The sequence below is a fragment of the Physella acuta genome, unplaced genomic scaffold (genome assembly GCF_028476545.2).
Source record: "Physella acuta isolate Inbredline_101_S28 unplaced genomic scaffold, ASM2847654v3 ptg000177l, whole genome shotgun sequence".
Lineage (NCBI taxonomy): Eukaryota > Metazoa > Mollusca > Gastropoda > Physidae > Physella > Physella acuta.
The window spans coordinates 49,950-73,269 of NW_026731696.1; the positions used below are offsets into that span (position 1 = coordinate 49,950).

The following is a 23,320-nucleotide window of genomic DNA, read 5'->3' on the forward strand; positions in this document are numbered from 1 at the left end:
ACTGTCACAGAGGAGCTTAGATCTCCCCACTGTCACAGAGGAGCTTAGATCTCCCCACTGTCACAGAGGAGCTTAGATCTCCCCACTGTCACAGAGGAGCTTAGATATCCCCACTGTCACAGAGGAGCTTAGATCTCTGTCATAGAGGAGCTCAGATTTCGGTGCCACGACAACACCGTCCACCATTTCGTCATTCCAGTTTCTCTGGGCTTTCAACAACATTCTTCTACCGCTTGCTCCGTTCGGTGTCAAGCTTATTTTAAGCTATCAGGAACACCCTGATCAAAAACACGTTGTTCAGGAACACCCAGTTCAGAAGCACGCTGTTCAGGAATACTCTATTTAGGAACACACTGTTTATGAACAAAGTGTTCAAGAACACGCCGTTCAAGAATATGCTGTTCAAGACCATTGTGCATGAACACGTCGTTGTGGAAGACGCCGTTCATGAACACGATGTTTCTGAAAACACGTTTCGGGATGAACTTGTTCAGGTTGAAGAAGTTTGTGAATAACTTGTTAAAAATGGCCTGTATAGGAATAACCTGTATAGGAACAAGTTCGGTAACAAACCGTTCATGAACCATTTTGCTTAAATTTTCAATGTGCTTAAAATTAAAGATCACGTATATTTTATGGGCTATTTATAGTAACATAGAATTATAAAATTCTAAAAAATTTATAACAATTAATTGTATTTGCAATATTAATTTTATTTTTTAATATATCTATTTATTCCTAATGTTGAAACAAATGAAATAAATAAATAAATATAAAATTAATTACTTCGTTTTTTTCCACAAGCTAAACATATCGTGTTGTCGCCTGAATTTGATTGGTTGAAATGTGAATTATATCCCCCATTGGGTATTGACCGTGTATAATTAGAGCTTTCAATATTAGCAGACGGTAAGGGTGAACTCTACTCCAATCCACTTTCTACGAGATCCATCGCTTCTAATCTCACATTTCTGCGCATGACAGAACAAAGTTATTCCCGCCTAATCTCGTGTTCACGCCACTGCGCATGCGTACCGACATCACGTGATTGCTAAAATTAAGCAATAGGGGAAGGAATTAGAAAACTTTAGAGCTGAATACAAGGGAGGCAATTCAATTGATTTGCGGGGTGGATTGATGGTGGATGGTGGAGTAGTGTTGGTATATTGGTGGATGGTGGAGTAGTGTTGGGATATTGGTGGATGGTGGAGTAGTGTTGGGATATTGGTGGATGGTGTTGGAATATTGGTGGATGGTGGCGTGGTGTTGGGATATTGGTGAATGGTGGAGTAGTGTTGGGATATTGGTGGATGGTGGAGTAGTGTTGGGATATTGGTGGATGGTGGAGTAGTGTTGGTATATTGGTGGATGGTGGAGTAGTGTTGGGATATTGGTGGATGGTGTTGGAATATTGGTGGATGGTGGCGGGGTGTAGGTAGATGGACGAAAGGTAGATGTACAGGTAGATGTACAGGTAGATGTACAGGTAAATGTACAGGTAGATGGACGAAAGGTAGATGTACAGGTAGATGTACAGGTAGATGTACAGGTAGATGTACAGGTAGATGTACAGGTAGATGTACAGGTAGATGTACAGGTAGAGGGACAGGTAGATGTACAGGTAGATGTACAGGTAGATGTACAGGTAGATGTACAGGTAGATGTACAGGTAGATGTACAGGTAGAGGGACAGGTAGATGTACAGGTAGATGTACAGGTAGATGTACAGGTAGATGGACAGGTAGATGTACAGGTAGATGTACAGGTAGATGTACAGGTAGATGAACAGGTAGAGGGACAGGTAGATGTACAGGTAGATGTACAGGTAGATGTACAGGTAGATGTACAGGTAGATGTACAGGTAGATGTGCAGGTAGATGTACAGGTAGATGTACAGGTAGATGTACAGGTAGATGTACAGGTAGCTGGACAGGTAGATGTACAGGTAGATGTACAGGTAGATGTACAGGTACATGCGTGACGACAGACGGAGATGCATCAGAGGTTAAACTAACCTGTCAAGACCTGTTGTAACGAAATTGTTTTTTTTAACTGCTACATCAGATAGGATGGGGGGGGGGGGATGGGTTGTTATTGTCTACATCTGATAGGCGTTGTGGGGGGGGGGGGGGGCTCCCTGGGATGGGTTGTGATTGTCTCTAATTGTATGTTGTGGGGTGGTAGATGGAGGGGAAGAAACTGACTGCGACACATGAGGGCGGGGAGGGGGAGGAGGGAGGCTGCTGTGTGAAACCAGGCGAGGAATTGATTTATTGGCGAATGGCGAACATTTTCACCTGGGACTGGCGAGCCGGGGGTGGGGGTGGGAGGAGGAGTGAGCTATTCCTGGGCTGTACTGGGGTTGTCATTAGGTGACCCGTGACCCAGACAAGGTCTGCTGTGGAGTGGGGCAGGCTGGGGCATACTGACCCGCAAACCTGGAGATAGTTGGCATGGTTACCTGGGTTAAGGGTGGGGAAGTGTTGGGGGGGGGGGCGACTGGACGACGCCACAGGTAACTAGACGACAGCCACAGGTCCTGCTGTCCACTCCTGTTGTCCGACAACACCACTGCCAACACTGGCTATTGAAATCGAAAGTAGCCGTCATCCTGACCTGTGTGAACTCCCCGGCAAAATGAGCGGTTTGCGCATGCGTGTAGGGGAGATGACAGACATTAAGTCACGTGATAGCGGCGATCAGATCAGGTAACGCTTGATTAGCCAGACCGGAGGAGAAATCAGAGACCCTAATTAAGGTTCATACATCAGCACGGCACTGTCTGGGTACCTTACTGTGGCGGTGTGTTGTGGACATTGGTAGACTAATTATAGACCTCTGTACATATGGTAGACTAATTATAGACCTTTATTTTTTTGGTCTTAAGGACTTTTTTCACTTAGGGGGGAGGGGGGTGTAAATAGGCGTCGAATTGGATGTGTGGGTTCAGTGTGTGAGTTCCGTGTGTGGGTTTAATGTGTGTGTCTAACCAAAAATTGTGTCGAATATAAAAATCACGAGTCGTCCCAAATGAACAATGCTGCACTCGCTATGATGAAACCCACTGACAAGACCTCTAAACAAACTGTGAAGGTGGTTTTCAATGTCAGAATTGTGGTTTCACAACTCAGACAAATACACTTGTGGTTTGATTGAATCAATATAATATCATCATGGGCTGGGTTTTTAAAAAGTTGAAACGTTTTTTTTTAATCGGCTGAATAATTCAGGCAAAGCTCGGTTATCTTCGCTTGTCAGTCACTGACACGCCCACCCCGTTATGTTTTTCTTGGCTTTAGTGGACTGTGGCTTGGGGGGGGGGGGGGGGGGGGGTGTGGAGAAAGTTCTAGAAAGTTGCCAGACTGAAGGGAAGGAATGTTGGTGGGGCGCCAAAAAAAGTTGAACACATTATTTAATTTAAAACATTTAAAAAAAAAAAACTACTTTATAATAAATACGCTTTTAAATCCACAGAAAATTAAAAAGAACAATACATTTTTTAAAAAATACCTGCTTATTTAAACAAAATAACTGGTTGCTTAAGAATCTATCACCTTTTAGCGATAATCCTAGTCGTGAAATAATTTCATTTGTATGTTAGTAACATTGTTACAAAGTGTTACTGGAGGGTAGATGTTAAATGAAAAAGTGATGTAAGCAAAATTGTGTGCCACTTAAAACAGCCGCTGATAAAATGTCTCCACCCAACCAACCGAATCCAATGGACTCAATCAGAAGGGCATCAGCACAGCTATCCACAATAGAGCCCTGTTGTTATGGCCTGCGACATAATGGCTCCAGACATCAAGCCCATGGCGTGGAATAAACTTCTAACTGGCATCAATCAGCTGACGTAAATTAAGCCTTTCCCATATTTTGGTTTTGGAATTTCTGTCCCTGAAGAGTTGCTGTCTCCAGCTATAGAGCCTCATCTGCCCGGGGGTTTGAACTCGGGACTTTTCGGTTTAACAACGATCAGCTTTACCAACTCGACCACTCTGCTTCACTGATAACTGATATATTTCAAGTTTGTTTTGGCCTACCTACTTTCCTTGGATTATATCAATATAGGTCCTGTCTGCTGCTGTTGTTCAAATTATACTTTACCAGTGCTTGTCTTCAAAGGTCTAACAACGTTTATCTATAGAAATAATTGGGTATTACAATAAAATGAGTCAATATCTGTTTTACAAACGTTTTTATTTAATAACAATTTGATTTTAATTCTTTAATACTGTTTAACCTTTGGAGCCGAAGGAAGCAATGTTTGAAATGGATGAAGCGATTGAATATATTTGTGAAGTCAAGGAACATGGGTGGTTCATATCAATGGAACAACTGGGCGAACTATGGAACAAATGGACGAACTATGGAACAAATGGTCTAAGCTAGGGAACAACTGAATGGATCAATGAAAAAAAAGTGTATTGTTGTAGTGACACCAAAGTCTTGACGGGGCCAATGTCAAAACATGTTCAAGGCCATTAGAATTTCAGTCCAGTAACAATGATGTCAGGGCAGTAACAATGATGTCAGGGCAGTAACAATGATGTGAGGGCAGTAACAATGATGTGAGGTCAGTAACAATGATGTCAGGGCAGTAACAATGATGTCAGGGCAGTAACAATGATGTGAGTCCAGTAACAATGATGTGAGGTCAGTAATAGCGAAGACGTACAGCGATAAGTTACAATGAATGAATGTAGTATTACATACAAATGTAACATTAAATACAAATGTAACAAAATGTAACAATGAATAAAGTCATGTAATAAGACAACAGACGAATGACGGAGGATTGGAAGAATAGAAAGGCAAAATGGCAGGCAACATTAGCCAACTGTGGGGAAACAACGGTCGGTGGCGTGTGGTAAACATTTGGCTGGCACAATAGAAAACAATGGTCAGCGGGTAGTAAATAATTGACTGTCACAGGTGTAAACAATGGACTGTCACAGTTTTAAATAACAGACTGTCACGGTAGTCAAAATGAAATGGTCCAGGTATTGGCAGTGATCATTCGAAGAGTTTGAGTTTCTAAAGATTCAAGGGAAACAATCAATACATTTTTAAAAAGATATTTAGATCAAAATTTCTTATCTCACTTTAGCAACCAACAAAAAATCCCTATGCAATATTCCATACACATGTATATTCTTTAGGTAATGGTGAGTTATCAATCAAAGCGACATGGAAATATTCGCTTTTAAAACCAGATCAGAAACGTTTAACGGCAATTATCTGCCCGTTATGAGCCTCGACTGTGTGAACAATAAACACAGTTCACCTAACTGATCGAGTATCGCTACTATCTTGTTATCTCCCTTTTGGTATTGAATCTTTAAATACATTTTTAGTGACTAAATTAATATAGAAGTGGATTAAAATTATACATTCTTGTATTATCATCGGATAATATCGCTGCATTAGAAGTCGGTTCAAACTGAGATAAGAGGGTTAGACAACAAAATCACCCATAAACAATTATTGTGAGTTTAAAAAAATATAAACTGTGTTCAAATGTCAAACATAACATCAACAGTGTATGTAATCAACATGTTCGTGTATATCAACAATGTATGTAATCAACATGTTCGTGTGTATCAACAATGTATGTAATCAACATGTTCGTGTGTATCAACAATGTATGTAATCAACATGTTCGTGTGTATCAACATTGTATGTAATCAACATGTTCGTGTGTATCAACAATGTATGTAATCAACATGTTCGTGTGTATCAACAATGTATGTAATCAACATGTTCGTGTCAACAATGTATGTAATCAACATGTTCGTGTGTATCAACAATGTATGTAATCAACATGTTCGTGTGTATCAACAATGTATGTAATCAACATGTTCGTGTGTATCAACAATGTATGTAATCAACATGTTCGTGTGTATCAACAATGTATGTAATCAACATGTTCGTGTGTATCAACAATGTATGTAATCAACATGTTCGTGTCAACAATGTCTTAATTTTTGTGACGTTTGGTTTCTGGGCTGCTGATCTTGGCAATCCACTTGGCGGCCATCGACTGAGGTCGGCGGTGTTCGGTCGACCGTCTGCCCTCCTCGTTGATGCCCTCTGCCCGCAGGAGACTGAACTCCGGACTGGAGCTCTTCAGGATGTTCTCTGACGACTGTGCCAGCTGCGTCTGGTTGACGATGCCCTTGACCGTGTGTCTGTAGGGGGAGAACCGCGTGAACGGGATGGCCAAGCTCTCCACGTCTTCGTCCGGAGATCGAATCTCGCTGTGCACCGTCTCCTGCCTCAGCCTCCTCTTCTTCTCCGCCTCCTCCAGCAGCCTCCCCAGGTCCTCAGCAGACTTGAGCAGCAACGTCTTGGTGCCAGCCGCCACACGACTCGGCCGGCGGTTGTAGCGGATGGACGCTCGCTTGACGGCGTCGTCCAGATCGTCCCACGGGTTGTCGTAGTCGCTCTCGTCACTTCCGTTGTTGTCTTTCTCGACATCGTCGCTCGGTATGGACAGAAACGGTTTTTTTTTCCTTGCCACCGATTTCCGTATCGCTGTTTTCCTCGTCAGATTTCTCGTCATCAGAATCAACAATCAGAATTGGGATACGACTTTTGTCCCCCGTGACCTCTTCTGCTTGATGGCTTCTAGATTCTTCGCTTTTCACCTTATTTCTAAGAACAGTTCTAGGCATAGCGACAGGTTTCGCAGGTTTGTCCGGCACCACGGCAGGTTTGTCCGGCACCACGGCAGGTTTGTCCGGCACCACGGCAGGTTTGTCCGGCACCACGGCTGGTTTGTCCGACTCTGGTCTCCCACCTGTGATGACGCCGGTGGCCGTGTTGCCTGTGATGACGCCGGTGGCCGTGTTACTTGTGATGACGCCGGTGGCCGTGTTGCCTGTGATGACGCCGGTGGCCGTATTGCTTGTATTGAATATCATGGCCCTCCTCCTATTTACCTGTCCAGCCTGGCCAGAGTCATGCGTCATCCTTGTTCTAGCGATGGGCGAACCTTTAGACTCTGACTCCTCGACATTCTTCCCACAATCCTCAGCAGGAATTCGCTGTCTGTTCGGCTCATCACAGCCGCCATCTTGTGCTAGAGGAGATGAAAGGTTTGCCGCCATGTTGTTGTTGGTTGCTATGTTCAGATCTGTTCCTGCCGAGTTCTCTTCCCCTGACTCTTTAACAGAAAAACTGATCTTTGATTCAGTGTCAGATACCAGGTTATTGCCCCTGTCATGTGAAGATAACTCCGCATTCTTCACATTATCGGCCGAATTATCGCTGCTTTCTTTAAGCGAATTTCTAGATAAGACATTCTCTAAGACAGCTTTAGCATTCAATGAATGTCTGGTAGGTTTTGGCACATCGCTGCTATAGAGCGTCGCGTTTGTTCTGTGTAAAGAAACGGTTTTCTCCACCCCGTCCTGGGATTTGAACTCTGGGCTTGTAGATGAAGACGTGGGAACACTGTCTTGGTCGGGAGATTTTCGCTGCGAGCTGTCTTTGATGCCTGACGTCTCCACTTGAAGGGCGGATGTCGTGTTGAGCTGACAGTGCTCAACTTCAGTGGTGGCCGGACTGTTTGTCTCAAGGCCGCTCGTGTTGTCAAACTGTTCGGATAGAGGTTCGCTACTTTCGTTTTCTTGCGAGGTGCCCGTGTTTACATCAGGCTCTGTGCCTGCCTCAATGCCCGGCTCTATGCCCGTCTTAATGCCCGGCTCTATGCCCGGCTCTATGCCCGGCACAGTGCCCGGCTCTATGCCCGGCTCTATGCCCGGCTCTATGCCCGGCTGAGCAGGCTGGTCGAGTTGTCTAATCTCGTGTACAGTGAGTCTGGGCCTGTGCACGAATCTTTCCTTCTTCAGACTTCTGGCGTCAATAACAGACATCCTCCTCACAATGTGAGAATCTTCGGGCGACTCTAGGATCACACTCTGGAGAAACATGGGTTCAGAGAATCTTTTCCTCAGCTCGTCCGTCTCCGTGTTGATCAGCTTGGCCTTGGCGGCGAACGATTGCTCCAGCATCCTCTCCTTCAGGTTGCTGCCGTTCTCGGTCATCACTTCCGTGTTGTGTTTGAAGATGGCGTGCTTGAGGGCGTTCAGACCCTGGTAGTATCCGCTGAAAGGGTTGAACACCGGCTTCTGGGGTTCAAGGCTGGTCAGGCAGGTCACGTGGGGCGTGGTGATCTCGTCTTTTGGGTCCTGGAAATGGACGTTGATCTGGAGGTTGAGGCTGATGGTCTTAGAGCTGGTGGGGTGAGCAGACGGCTCGTGCCGGGCCTTGCAGGAGTACGACCTCCGCATGATGACGCCGTCACGTTCGTCGGCGGACGGCCGCGTGACGTCAGCTAACGTCTGCTCTACGGTCACGTGTGAGGGCGACTGGTCAGCGACCAGGCTGGAGGGCAGCTCAATGCTGACGGGGAGGGTCAAACTGTTGGACAGCGTGCTCGACGGGGATGGGGCAATGACGTCACACTCAGTGGAGATGACGTCACACTCCTTGGTGATGACGTCGCACTCGTTAATCTCCGTATCCTGGTTTCTGTTCTTTGTATCAGTTTGCCCGTAACAGATCACGTGATCGCTGTGAGATTTGACCATGTGAGCGTCCTTGAACTTGGCGACTGCATGAACATTGCTATGGCCAATGTTGGAACCGTTGCCTACAAGCGGAACACGGCTGGAGAAAATCTCTGTGCTGGAAGTTCTACGGAGTCTGCTGTTTTTTCTGTGCGGGTTGGACGGGACCTCGTCAGACCGGGGCAGGCTGGTCCGCGGCAACTTGCTGCCGTTGGCCGTGTGGCCCAGCTCGTGGCTGAAGCTGCACCGCGTCGAGTGACAGAAGGAGTAGTTGGCCGGGGGCGTCTTGATGGACGCGCGGTGAATCTTCAGCCCGCTTTCTTCCAGCAAAGGCTTCTCGTACTGCCCTTTGTGGTTTGTGTTTTTCTGAGGTAGCTCCACGGCTTGACAGTAATCAGGACTGGTGGAAGACGCTTGACCAGACGGTGACGCCGGGTCGTTGACCGCTTCCCTTAAGTCGTCATGGATGGTGGGTAGAGGCTTCAGATCGTTCTGGATGTTGTGCTGCTGGTTGAGCTCCTGCACGCGCAACTTCCGGTTCATTTTAGTCTTCTGCTTCTCGCTGCTCCACTTCTTGTTGGCGGCGATGCCAGCCGCCGCCGTCCCGCCCGCATTGTTGAGCTTGACGGAGCTGGTGCGGCGGTTGTAGTCGTACGTGTCGGAACTTTTCCCCGGGGCGGCGCTGGAGTCGTGGACCCCGCTTGGCCCGTCCTCCCACATGGCCCAGTTGTTGGCATTGCTGGACATACGGCCGTCGTAGGAGAGCTCGCTGAAGACAGACTCGGGGTCCGCGAGGGGGGGCTTGCTGAGCAGGTCCTCCAGGGGGATACGGTCCTTGCTCTTGCCATACCTGCTGTAGTGGCCTTGGGGCGAGTCTTTCCTGCAACGGTCAAATCATTTCACTCAATCAATTGCTTTCTAAATACTAGGGTGTTGCTTTGTTTGGAAAGATCTTGTAATGAGAAATTTTAACATGAGATATCTTTTCTCTGAGATATTTGTCTTAAGATATTTTGTCATGTCATTATTTTAAAACTAAATTAGGTGGAATTAGGGAAATATATAAACAAATTATAATGAATAAACATTTGTGTTTTATACAGGTAGGTGGTGTTTGGTGCTTTATACAGGTAGACGGGCTGAAGCTACAACTTACTTGCAACACAAGCAAGATATTGTTGTTAAAACGAGGGCAGTGAGTCCGAAGAAGACGGAAACTGCAACAATCGAGATATCTGTTGAGAGAGGAAACTGGTTAGAAGCTGTGTGACGTCACATCGGAGAGTCAACATTAAACAATAGAAAGCCGGAGTTTGTACACGGCATGTACAAAGTACGTAAAAAATAAGTACACAGTTTAATGGGGGGGGGGGAGGATTTTAAGAGGTTCGAAGTTTGCGCTCATTTCAACTTCCGCTTCGTGTGACACGCCACTGATGAGTCATCAGTGAGTCAAAGCTTTCCATCTGGCGACTGTGTTGCTCTGGTGGCGACTGTGTTGCTATTTGTTTCGTTTTATTTAAAATCAAGTTTAAAAAAAAAAAAGCTATCGGGGGAAAATGATGCAACGAGCTAGAGAACCGTCAACATACAGAATAAATGAGGATCTAAACTTATCTCTCGATCCTAGTGAGAAAAACGTTAAGATTTGTTTTTTAATCTAGCTATTTAAAAAATGGACTGGACAAAAAAATGACTGGCTGGCGTAGATAAATGAGACAAACTTGAGAAAATTTCGAGAAACTTCGGGTTCAGCTAGGAGCTTAGTTTGATACCTGTTTGTACCCTCTTATTTAGTCTATCGCGTGATTTTACAATTATTCAGGAAATTTACTAAGGAATACAATTTTATGATTGTGGATTAATGACTTGGGTTTTCAGGGTTGTTATGACTTAAAAACAACTCTGGGCTAAAGACGAAAAATTTCTTACCGTAGTCCATTGCCCCATCTGTCGTCTGCTCAAGGCCACCCGGATGTGGAAGTTCTGCAGCCAAGTTCATGGTTCATTGGCTAGAATCAGCAATCACGTAAATCATCGTTTATTGGCTGGATGTTCTCAGGACACGGTTCACTGACTCAGCCTTTAAACAGATGGTTATCTGAAGACCGGATGGTTATCTGAAGACCGGATGGTTATCTGAAGACCGGATGGAGAATATGCAAATATTTTACAGCGATAGACGTCACTCAACTGCGGTTTCTACTGGGCGTCGAAAAATACAAACTTTACGATCACAATCACGCAGACGTGATCATTACGTTCACGGAGACGTGATCATTACAGACACAATGACGTGATCATTACAGAGACAATGACGTGATCATTACAGACACAATGACGTGATCATTACAGACACAATGACGTGATTATCACAGCCACACAAAACGTGATGATTAAGCCATACAGGAATTACCACAATCACATAACCACACCAATATGACCACAAAAACATCAACAGCCTTATTCCTTGAAACAAAAATCAACTTTTGACCCAACTACCCCAAATTTTTGGTTGCATAAATAGAAAATACATTTTGCTTAACAAAAGTTTAGTTAAAGGCAAAAAAATGTTAGATTGTACATACCCTAGCGAACACAAGTAGCTCTGGAAAGGGGGGGGGGGGGGGTTAATCCTAAATGAATAAATGCGATTAGACCATAGCCAAGACCAAATCTGCCTTAAAGCTACAACATCATCCAACACAACACATCCAAACAAAATTGTGCTCCTGTCTGCGTGAAAACAAAACGTGTTCTAGCTCACGCGCCTCGCGAACAAGCGCTCACCAACACACATCCCATTCACCAACTAGGTGTCACATTCCATCAGCGCTTCTTAGAGGGCTGGTCAAGTGGACGGTACATGCTTGACGTCACGAGACCCAGGGGCGTGTCCTCTCACAGAGACCCAGGACCAGGGGCGCGTCCTCTCACAGAGAACCTAGACCAGGGGCGCGTCCTCTCACAGAGAACCTAGACCAGGGGCGTGTCCTCTCACAGAGAACCTAGACCAGGGGCGTGTCCTCTCACAGAGAACCTAGACCAGGGGCGTGTCCTCTCACAATGACCCGGGCCTAGAGGTGTGTGTCAAGAGTTTTTTTCGATCCTGCAACTCTCAGTAATACCAGGTATGTTGAAAACTCTGACAGTTCTCCTAGACTTAGTTATGTGGCGTTTGTTACGGGGAGACAGGTGTCTGTAAGAAAACCAGGTGTGTTTGGTTAAAGTGGGTAAAATGCGATTAGTTCCAACCCAGATATTTTTTATTAAAGTATTTAAAAGCTTTTAACAGAGTGTGTGTAGAATGTGGGGTGGGGCGGGAGAGGGTTACAAAAGTAATTTGTAGAGGACATTTCGTTGATGGGAAAATGTTTCTCTAAATAGATTCCCAACATAGGTCATCAGCGAACACCACCACTGACATGACATCCTGACACCACCACTGACATGACATCCTGACACCACTATTGACATGACATATTGTATCTTGTCTATGCCCCTGACACGCCCCACTTAACGAAGGTACTGGCGTCTACATGACGATGCTAAAGACGAGTCGACACATTTTTTTATGGCTAAGTGGACTCTGGAGTCAAGCACCAATCGTGTAACAATTGTTACAAGTAGAACATTAGTACAACCTCGACAGCATGGACGCAGGTCTATTGTAACTATAACAACAAGTAACAATTGTTACAACCATTCTGTGATATTATTTACAACGTTATTGATGAAGCAGTGGCATCGCTGATGTAATAAATGTTTCGTTATATAATAATTGTTTCGTTTAATAATAATTGTTTCGTTAAATAATACTTGTTTCGTTAAATAATACTTGTTTCGTTAAATAACAATTGTTTCGTTAAAATACTACACGGCTGCCAAAGTTAGCAGTATGTCCTACACAAATTACCATAGGACCAAAAGCATTTGAAGTCTCTTGACCACTCCACTCCTGGTGTCACGTCAAGTTTTGACCCTCGATGTCAGTGTCACGTCATGTTTGACCTTTACTGCTGGTGTCACGTCATGTTTGACCTTCACTGCTGGTGTCACGTCATGTTTGACCTTCACTACTGGTGTCACGTCATGTTTGACCTTCACTACTGGTGTCACGTCATGTTTGACCTTCACTACTGGTGTCACGTCATGTTTGACCTTCACTGAAGGTGTCACCTCAAGTATTTCAGCCAAACGATTGAAGGCTAGCACCGTACCTCTGCCAGTTTGAGAACCTGTGAGAGTGGACCAGCAACCTGTTCTCGTCATACTTCTAGAAGGTTCCTTGATACCATGTAGCGCCTTGGTACTCAAGTATGACGTAACAGAAGTGGTCAGTAGTGGTCAAGATATGTCGGACAGGTCAGCTAATAAGAGAACTCGAAGGGACGAGAGAATACTTCGCATAAAAAACGCCCGTCTTGTGACTTACAAGATGCAATGCACATTTATTGGCCAATTAACTAAGTGTCTAATTAGTGCTATTAGGTGAGCAATCGAAGTAGTTTTTGGTGGCGGGATATGTGTGCATACATCACGTTGGCAGAGGCTGTGTGGTAATATAACTGGTGGGGTAATATAACAGGTGGGGTGATATAACAGGTGGGGTGATATAACAGGTGGGGTGATATAACAGGTGGGGTAATATAACAGGTGGGGTAATATAACAGGTGGGGTAATATAACAGGTGGGGTAATATAACAGGTGGGGTAATATAACAGGTGGGGTAATATAACAGGTGGGGTGATATAACAGGTGGGGTGATATAACAGGTGGGGTAATATAACAGGTGGGGTAATATAACAGGTGGGGTAATATAACAGGTGGAGTAATATAACAGGTGGGGTAATATAACAGGTGGGGTAATATAACAGGTGGGGTAATATAACAGGTGGGGTAATATAACAGGTGGGGTAATATAACAGGTGGGGTAATATAACAGGTGTGGTAATATAACAGGTGTGGTATTATAACAGGTGGGGTAATATAACAGGTGGGGTAATATAACAGGTGGGGTAATATAACAGGTGGGGAAATATAACAGGCGTTATTATATAATAGGTGGTTACCTTGGTTAAAGAGCATTCAAGTAACCCCAAGTAACAAAACCCCTCCAGGTAACACCATATAACACCTTATAACACCATATAACACCTTATAACACCAGGTAACACCATATAACACCTTATAACACCAGGTAACACCATATAACACCTTATAACACCATATGACACCTTATAACACCAAGTAATATGATGGAGGGGTGCACGCTAGAAATGGAGGGGTGCCTTAAGCATCTTGTTTTATCGCCAGAGCTTCGTTTTTAAAAAAAAAAGGAAAAATAAACTACAAGTTTGATAAACTATGTGGCCGTCCACATATGGATTAAACATTTCATACCAAATTTGATAGTAGTTAGCATAAAATGTTAAACACAATAGAATAAAAGTTCTTTTCAGAGGACAACCTCATTTGGGCCATAGGCCAACCCGATTCAGACCAGAGGCCAACTAACTCAGTGGCCAACTTCATTCAGACCATAGGCCAAACTAACTAAGTGGCCCACCTGATTAGAAGAAGAGGCCAAACCTAAACAGACCAAAAGCAAACCAAATCTATGCCAAAATCTGTAACAGGTAATAAAAGATTATCAGTGTCATCGGATTAAGAGATAAAGGATGCAAGAATGGATCGTGCGTCACCTAAAGTTATATTTTAACCATAAACTGCGGGCCGCTTGTCCTAATCTAGCCTTAACCCCGTCTATTAACTAGTAAGGGAAGGAGCTTCGCCTTTGAAAACAAAACTTTATTTAGGATTAAAATAGCAGTGATTACCTGGATTTAGAATATTGACGTACAAGATCTGTTTTTAAACAATCAACTACATTAACTGAGACAAAACCTAGACAAAAGTAAACATTGAGATGGTTCAATTTTAGAGAAATAAATCCGGAAATTTCTTTTCATTTCTTGATATCTAAGTGTTTATTTCCGGGAGGATGGTCTCAACCGGATATTTCTTTTTGAGCTCAAGTTCATTGTCTAAACACTGACGTGCTGGTGGTGGGGTTTGGTTGGTGGTTAGTAGGTCTAGTAGGTTGGTGGTTAGTAGATCTAGTAGGTTGGTGGTTAGTAGGTTGGTGGTATGTAGTTGGTGGTAAGGTTGGTGGTTAGTAGATCTAGTAGGTTGGTGGTTAGTAGATCTAGTAGGTTGGTGATAGGTAGGTTGGGTGCTGGTAGGTTGGTGGTTAGTAGATCTAGTAGGTTGGTGGTTAGTAGTTTGGTGGTATGTAGTTGGTGGTAAGGTTAGTGGTTAGTAGATCTAGTAGGTTGGTGGTTAGTAGATCTAGTAGGTTGGTGATAGGTAGGTTGGGTGCTGGTAGGTTGGTGGTTAGTAGATCTAGTAGGTTGGGGGTAGGTAGGTTGGGTGGTGGTAGGTTGGTGGAAGTAGGTTGGTGGTAGGTTGGTGTAAGATAGGTGGCAGGTTTGTGAAAACCGTCTAAGCTAGCTCCTGTCAGCCTAACCTTTGTGTACTTTAACTTGCCGTCAAAACAAAAATAATTTTTTGATTCACTTTGCAATGGCAACGGCCCAGAAAATGCTTTTAAAAAAATTCAATATTTTCAAAATTGTGTGCATTTAAAAAAATTAAATGCTGTGTGTTTTTTTTTATAAATTTTCTGCAGATTCTTTATTATGAATATATTCTGTAACAAAATAATTAATTTTATCTAGTTCAAACTGACGTTTAAATATTTCTGGTCAATCTACAATTATCAAATGCAACAAACGGCTGAACAAAGTTTGAGTCCAGAATGTAAACCACCACGACAAACTGTGAACTGTGAATGATAGTTTTTATCCAGCTGAAAGTGAATAGTAAATCACCACGACAAACTGTAAGTGATAGTTTTTATACAGCTGAAAGGCGGGTCATGTGACTGGCCTACATAACGATGACCTTGGGCTATTTCTATTCACCTTATCGGCTAATTAAGAGTTGCTATTAACTGTGTCATGACAGCCATAGTCTCCTCTTGCTATATGACCCGGGTCTCTTAAAAGTTGCGTTATGCCCACTGTAGCCAACTTTATGCCCACTGTAGCCAACTTTATGCCCACTGTAGCCAACGGTATGCCCATTGTAGCCAACGTTATGCCCACTGTAGCCAACGGTATGCCCACTGTAGCCAACGGTATGCCCATTGTAGCCAATTGTATGCCCATTGTAGACAACGTTATGCCCACTGTAGCCAACGTTATGCCCACTGTAGCCAACGTTATGCCCATTGTAGCCAACGTTATGTCCATTGTAGCAAATTGTATGCCCATTCAAGCCATCGATATGTCCACTGTAAGTTCTGGCGGTCAATGACACAGGTAGAGTTCACCAGTAATCTGTCACCTCGGCTCGTGAGGGTTAGCTCTATGCCCAGCGGCCTTTACTCTTCCTGACACGAGTCAGGTACCCACCAGGGATGTGCTACAACTCTATCCGGGGACCCGAACTTGAGACTTTCGAGTTAGCAGACAAACTCTCTACCATTCGACCACGTCGTCCCATAAAATGTGCGATATACCCATTAATGCCGTCTTTATGCCCATTAATGCCGTCTCTATACCATTCAATTACGAAAAATCGACGCTTATGTTGGTGAAAATTTGTTTTAGGGATAGGCGGCTTTGTAAAGACAAAAGTTCTCGAATAATAGACAAGAAAAGTCATACTTCACTCACCTAATCTTGTGACGCCGACAGCCTGAGTTCCTGATATTGTGAATCCGACAGTCTAAGCTCCTGATATTGTGACGCCGACAGTCAGTGTCCCTGATATTGTTGTGACGCCGACAGCCCAAGTTCCTGATATTGTGACGCCGACCGTCAGTATCCCTGATATTGTTGTGACGCTGACCTACTGTTGTAAGCACACCACGCGATGTCTACACTGGAGCACACACGGAACTAAATTCACTTGTACATAGAGACATGTGTTGTTGTGTCCGCTCCCTCGCGTTCTGCAGTCAATGAGTGGCTCAATATGGGGGGGGGGGGGGGAATGGGGAATTCCCGTATATTTTACCAGGGCCATCGGATGTCAAGCTAGAGATGAAGTAGGGTGGTTGGGCCATCAGATGGCAGGGCAGCTCAACAGTAGGGCCATCAGATTATGTCGTTTAACTGCAGGGCCAACCAATGGTTATGCCGTTTAATTAGGTAGTCCAAACTGGCGAAAAAGTGCGTTTTAGGGTCAGTTTTTGCGGTTTTCAAAAATAAAATTTCACTACTTCTAGTTGTCCTATAAGAATAAAAATTATATGTCAATAAAGTTTAAGCCTTTATCTGTCGTAATCTGGTATTTGTATATCTGTAACATATGTTTGAATGTGTTTTATATTGGTTTGAAAAGTATCAGTTACGTCAACAAATTTCACCGTTTTGCGTGTACCGATCGACCCCACACTGTTTCATTTGGTTGCGGCTTCGCGACGAAGCATCGTAGAAGCATAATCTTAATGTCATTTTAAAGAGCGAATTCTAGTCTATCGTTTGATGTATAAATTGAAAAAATAACTTGCTTATTTCATTTTAAAAAATCAGTTTTTAAACTTTAAATGACGATGTATACACGAAAACAAACTAATTCTGTTTCAATCTTTACACCGATGTAAAGTTCACTTTTATAACTACTTTGTGTTGTAAATTCAAGTCTTTCTGATTTACGGTCGCGAAGCCGTACCCTCAATAAGCATATAACCCTCGAGTCAACTTTCAGCCCCGAGTCAGTTGCTCGCCGAACGGTTTTAAAGGTTGACGACCGATGATGCTAAACGGATTTTACCCTTGCTAGAGCCTTCAAACAAGTTGTAAGTATCATTTTTAAAGTTTCATTTACATTTTAATAAATGAATTTTAAGTTTGAATGTCAGTTTGGTTTAATTAGCACACGTTATTAATGTAAATTTGAACCCTACTAGTCAACGGTTTTAGCGTGTGAACTACGCTTGTACACAGGGTGTGTTTAAACGTGAAGCTATTTAATTCAGGACATTCTAGGTACTTAAAATATGGATGCACTTAACTATTAGATGCTAGTGTTTACTAATTCTTTAAAATCTATCGAATGGGATTAATGATAGGGTCGTATTACTACAGTTTATCTGGACTATCGCGTCAAAATTATGAATCGACAAATTCAAAATGGCCACCAGACATTTTTGGTTACTATGTGGACGAACTCAATTATTTACAGGGAACGAAGGTTAAATACTTATAAAATATTATTGAAACACAAAAGAAACTTATAATTGTAATAACTATACATTTTTATCAATTTATTTAAAACAAAAGACACTAAAGTTTAAGGACTAATGTGATTAATTTTCAATTTTCTGTTGTGCACTGATTCTGATTCCCCTGCTGAATAATGTGAAATGGTCTGCGCCAGTCTCCTTAATAAAATGTACCAGATCAATTTTTAGATGGTGGTGCAATTTAATAAGATTGTACATGTTGTGACTTAGTTTTAAATGTTATATTAGTTGTAAGTGTAAGTAGTACTTCTCATTATTTATTTATTTTATATGCATATAGTAACAATGAAGGACAGTTAAGTTGTCCTATATGATGTTGAGAACTACAGTATGGCACCTTCATCATTGGATATCTCAACCATTGTGGCACAAACAACGAATATTTCATTCAATAGAATTAATGTTCAAAATATACTATCAAGTTTACATTTCTTTAAACAAAAAGGTGTTTTCAGGCTTTTTCATGTTTCCAGCTACAGTCACAGGATAAATAGTAGGCCTACAAAATAGGCTAGTAGTAAATCTAATTATATTTTATTAATCACTAAATCAATTATTTATTCCATAGCTGGAGACATTTATGGTGGCCTATCCAGAACTTTCCTTACAAGGGAAGGAGGCCAAGCCCCCCCCCCCCCAACTACAGTTCCCAAAACATATCACTTACTCTTGATGCTCAACAAGATCAAGGTTGGGGGTAACTAGACATACAAAGATGTGGAGTTGTCGTTTTAAAAACTGTTCCCCCAAAGCAGTTATCAACCCAATAGGTTTGAATGTAACAGCAACTGCTGCATTACTTGTAGGCATCACGTCTTTATTAGATTACATTACATTACTCCACTAAATTTTGATTCTGTTTCTCCTGCTCTAGATAACTGTGACATTTTTTAAAAATAATATTTTAACTCATGTGATTTTTGAAAATATTGAACACATTATTCCTGTTAATGTTACCAACAAAATAGTTTTAGAGTTATTCTATGTCCAAAGCAAAAAAAAAAAAAAAAAAAAAAAAAAAAAAAAAAAAAAAATTTGAAAATAAAAGTGACCAAAACGCATTTTTGTCATTTTCAATTATTTTTTTACCTTAGAAAGACTCATTTTAGATGACTGAAAAAAATTGGGCATATATATTACAAACTTTGCAGTAACCTTACCAATTTCTACACTTCTATGTTATTTAGTTTAGAAAATATGGGTTCTCAAAAATGGCACTTTTTAAAAATCAGTTTTTTACCAAATTTTGCTTTTTTAAAAATCGCATAACTTTTTTATTTATTAAGATATTTTTATAAAATTTGTGGCATAGAGCTTACAATTAAAAGTTCTTTCATGCCATACTCACTCCAGAAGTCTGCAATCAATAGTTAATTTCAGTTTGGACTACCTAGTTTAATGTAGGACCTTACATCGAAAGGGTCGCCTAACTTAGGAAAGTTGAGAAAATATATTCAGTGACTCACAGTGGATGAGCTTTGAAACTTTAGACTGGTGAGCTGTGTGTAAGGCAAGTGTGTAGTCTAGAGTAAGTGTGCCGTGTAGAACGTGTTGTGTGTAGGACAAGTACGTAATCAGGGACAAGTGTGTAGTGTATAGTCGAGAACACATGTGTAGTTGATGACAAGTGTGTTATAGGTAGTGGAGACATTTAAACTTCACCTCAACTAAATGACACAGGTTGTCAAGAACCCAGTACCCTATGAGCGTGTCAACAACCAACCACTAGACAACACACACCGACCAAGACACCAACACACGCCAACCAAGACACTAACACCAACACACGCCAACCAAGACACCAACACACGCCAACCAAGACACCAACACACGCCAACCAAGACACCAACACACGCCAACCAAGACACCAACACACGCCAACCAAGACACCAACACACGCCAAACAAGACACCAACACACGCCAACCAAGACAGTAACAACAACACACGCCAACCAAGACACCAACACATCTATCCTCCACTTGACGAGTCAACTTTCTCACCATCACTCACATCATTCAAGTGCACAACACGGAAGCACCAGGTCACGTGACTGTGTATTCGACACAACAACTTAGTTTAGCGTACACAGATCTAAAAACAACAGTGGGAAGACAGGGAAGACAGTACTTATAATAAAACGTAAATTTTTAAAAATGTGTTAAAGAAAGTCCAAAAGCGGCCTACGGTGTTTACTAATGTTATCTAAAGAAAGAAAAATGTGTAGAGTCAGTGGTTGGCTCAAGGTTTGAAAACTTTCGTGAACACAGTTCACCGAGTATTAGGTGAGGCCCCCCCCCCCCCCCCACTTAATCTTGTTATCTCCCCTTTTGTTCCACACGAACACGACTGTTATAGTGACGACACAGTTATGAATATAGACATGACCAATCGAATGATTCCAAAATGTTGTAGGTATCTAGAAACCTAGAGAGAAACCTGAAAGAAATTGACCGTAAAGCTTCTATCTAATGAAATCGATTGCCCCTCTCTAACGCAATTTTTAATGTATCGTCTTACTATAAAATTGGTAGAATTTTTCATCGACTACCGTTAAAGATTGTGATTTGACCCTGAATCTGTTCTCGTGTAGGTGAAATAGAGTCGCTGTGTCTTGGTCGGACACAAAAAGGCTGTTTATGAGCTGACAGAGGTATGATATCTTTAGCTCAAGCTTAAGGTCCCGACCAAAAACTCTCCGCTGGTTAGCTCTTATAAAAACTTTTGACGCCTGGATATACCCCATTTTATGTCTAGAGTACTCATGGTACGGTTAGACTACCTCGCAGTAGACGTCCATATGACGTCCAGTCAGACGTTCATTTGACTCCAGTGAGACGTCAATTATAAGATCACTTTAACGTAGTCTATAGCGCCTAGTTTAACCTACAGTTTCAAAGTCTTCTCCAACGTTCTATCTGACTCTTACAAACGTTCGATCTTCTGTCGTTAGGCGCCCAGCATGACGTCCAGCCTCACGTCCAGCCTCACGTCCAGCATGACGTCCAGTTTGACGTCTGACATTTTACAGTTTTGTCTCACCTGCAGGACCGTGGCTGTGTGCAGGTAACAAATTAGGTCAGATTAAATTCTCGGTGAGGTCAGTCTAATCTCTACCAGTGAGGTCATGCTGACCCATAGGAGTGAGGTCGGTCTCAAACAAAAACGGAAATCAGTTTTACAACGGAACAAACACTGCTAGACATGCTGAATAAATGTTGTTTTGTTTTTGTTTTGTTTTTTTCTTCTTCTGAGCTGAACATGATTTAACGTGAATTTGTTGCAGATAACTAGGGACAAGTAGCAAATAAGAAACAGAAGTTTCTAATTTAACTGGGCACAAGTTGCTAGTAACTTAGCACATGTTGTGATAACTGGGTACAAATGGTGATAACTGGGCAATTGTTGCTGATAACTGGGCACAAGTTGTAATAACTGGGCACAAGTTGCTGATAACTGGGCACAAGTTGCTGATAACTGGGCACAAGTTGCTGATAACTGGGCACAAGTTGCTGATAACTGGGCACAAGTTGCTGATAACTGGGCACAAGTTGCTGATAACTGGGCACAAGTTGCTGATAACTTGGCACAAATTGCTGATAACTGGACATTAGTTCACGATAACTCGGTACAAACCATTGCCTTTTACTTTAACTTTAGATTACTTGAACACATCTTATCCTGTTGAATATAGGCTGCTGATGCTATCACTGTCGTTGTCTGTTTTTACTTGAGGGAAACTATTTATTTCCACACGGCTTTTATGCGAGCTGTTAATTAAATTGACATTTGTAGCAAGCTAAATGTCAGGTGGGCATTTAAATAGTTGAGGCTTTAACTCATGCGTTTTACCTGTAGATCATTAGCACAGATTTGTGGGGGTGGGATGGGGGAGGTGGGTGGTTGGGATGTGGGGTGGGTGGTGGGTGGTGGGATGGGGAGGTGGGGGTGGTATGTTGGAGGGCGAGGGGTATAAGGTGAAGAATGAATGGAGGATTGTTGGGGTTAGGCTGTTATTGGTGAGTGAGAGTGTGTGGATGATGATAGTGGTGAGTGAGGGTGTGTGGAGGGTGTTACTAATTGTCACAAAGTGTTAGGACATACTATGGTAGCCCCCAGGTGTACATACTATGGTAGCCCTCAGGTGTACATACTATGGTAGCCCTCAGGTGTACATACTATGGTAGCCACCAGGTGTACATACTATGGTAGCCTTCAGGTGTACATACTATGGTAGCCCTCAGGTGTACATACTATGGTAGCCCTCAGGTGTACATACTATGGTAGCCCTCAGGTGTACATACTATGGTAGACCTCAGGTGTACATACTATGGTAGCCACCAGGTGTACATACTATGGTAGCCTTCAGGTGTACATACTATGGTAGCCCTCAGGTGTACATACTATGGTAGCCCTCAGGTGTACATACTATGGTAGGCCCCAGGTGTACATACTATGGTAGCCCTCAGGTGTACATACTATGGTAGCCCTCAGGTGTACATACTATGGTAGCCCTCAGGTGTACATACTATGGTAGCCCTCAGGTGTACATACTATGGTAGGCCCCAGGTGTACATACTATGGTAGCCCTCAGGTGTACATACTATGGTAGCCCTCAGGTGTATATACTACGGGAGAAATTTACCTGATGTGGGGCCTAGGGTGGATGTTTCAGGTATTTGATGACTCAGCTATTTCGCTAAATGTTCTTTTTAAAATTATGTGAACTCATGTCCGCACGCATTCACGTAACACATCAGATAAAGTAGTTCAAGGTCAAGTATTAACACGAGTGTGCTAGGTTCAAATCCTCCTCAATCTCATGTGTTCTCGAGGTAGGTACACTATACACTGAACCAAACTACTTCAGTCAAGACACTTCATTATGGGCATATTTTTAGAATCTATTTAATAATGAAAACTATAAAAGAACGAACCTTTTTCTGGATTTTAAGTCATTTAGCTGGTTATCCACTAGTTTGATATAAATGAAGCTGTATCTAGCTGGTATATTGACAATTTCTTATTCCAAGCGCAATGACTGGAAAATTTTCGAGGATTTTAATGAGTTATTTCTCTTTCATTACAAGCTAAAAATGTGATCACGCTAAATCCTTAAAAGCAACAACAACAACAAAAAAACCGCCAGAGATCTCTTCAACCAACATAGTGCATCCCCCCCCCCCCACACACACACACTCATTCTAATGGGTGTGTGGGGGAGGGAAGCCAAATAATATTCCTTTTTCTTTCGCGATGTGCAATATTTTACTCATTTGATACGGACTTTTATCTTAAACGTCCCATCTGTAGATTACGTTTATGTTTGTTTGTTTTTTGCAATGAAAATATTTACGTTACCTTTTCAAACAATCCAATGGAATTTTTTTTTAAATATTGAACACTGACATAAACATGAGCTGTACACA

General features: G+C 42.6%; 2 protein-coding genes across 2 annotated transcripts; both read right to left on the reverse strand.

The window, feature by feature from the left end:
- Window positions 1-338: 338 nt before the first annotated feature.
- On the reverse strand, window positions 339-1,975 carry LOC131936373 (uncharacterized). The gene is made up of 2 exons (XM_059293321.1): window positions 1,461-1,975; window positions 339-462 (listed from the first exon to the last, which is right to left on the reverse strand). The coding sequence occupies exons 1-2, from the start codon at window positions 1,973-1,975 to the stop codon at window positions 339-341; spliced, it is 639 nt and encodes a 212-aa protein (XP_059149304.1).
- Window positions 1,976-5,980: 4,005 nt separating this feature from the next.
- LOC131936374 (uncharacterized) lies at window positions 5,981-14,485 on the reverse strand. Its single transcript, XM_059293322.1, has 5 exons — window positions 14,417-14,485; window positions 10,509-10,715; window positions 9,733-9,811; window positions 6,593-9,456; window positions 5,981-6,537 (listed from the first exon to the last, which is right to left on the reverse strand). Exons 2-5 carry the CDS (start codon window positions 10,576-10,578, stop codon window positions 5,981-5,983), a joined length of 3,570 nt encoding a protein of 1,189 aa, XP_059149305.1. The 5' UTR covers window positions 10,579-10,715; window positions 14,417-14,485.
- Window positions 14,486-23,320: the final 8,835 nt, after the last annotated feature.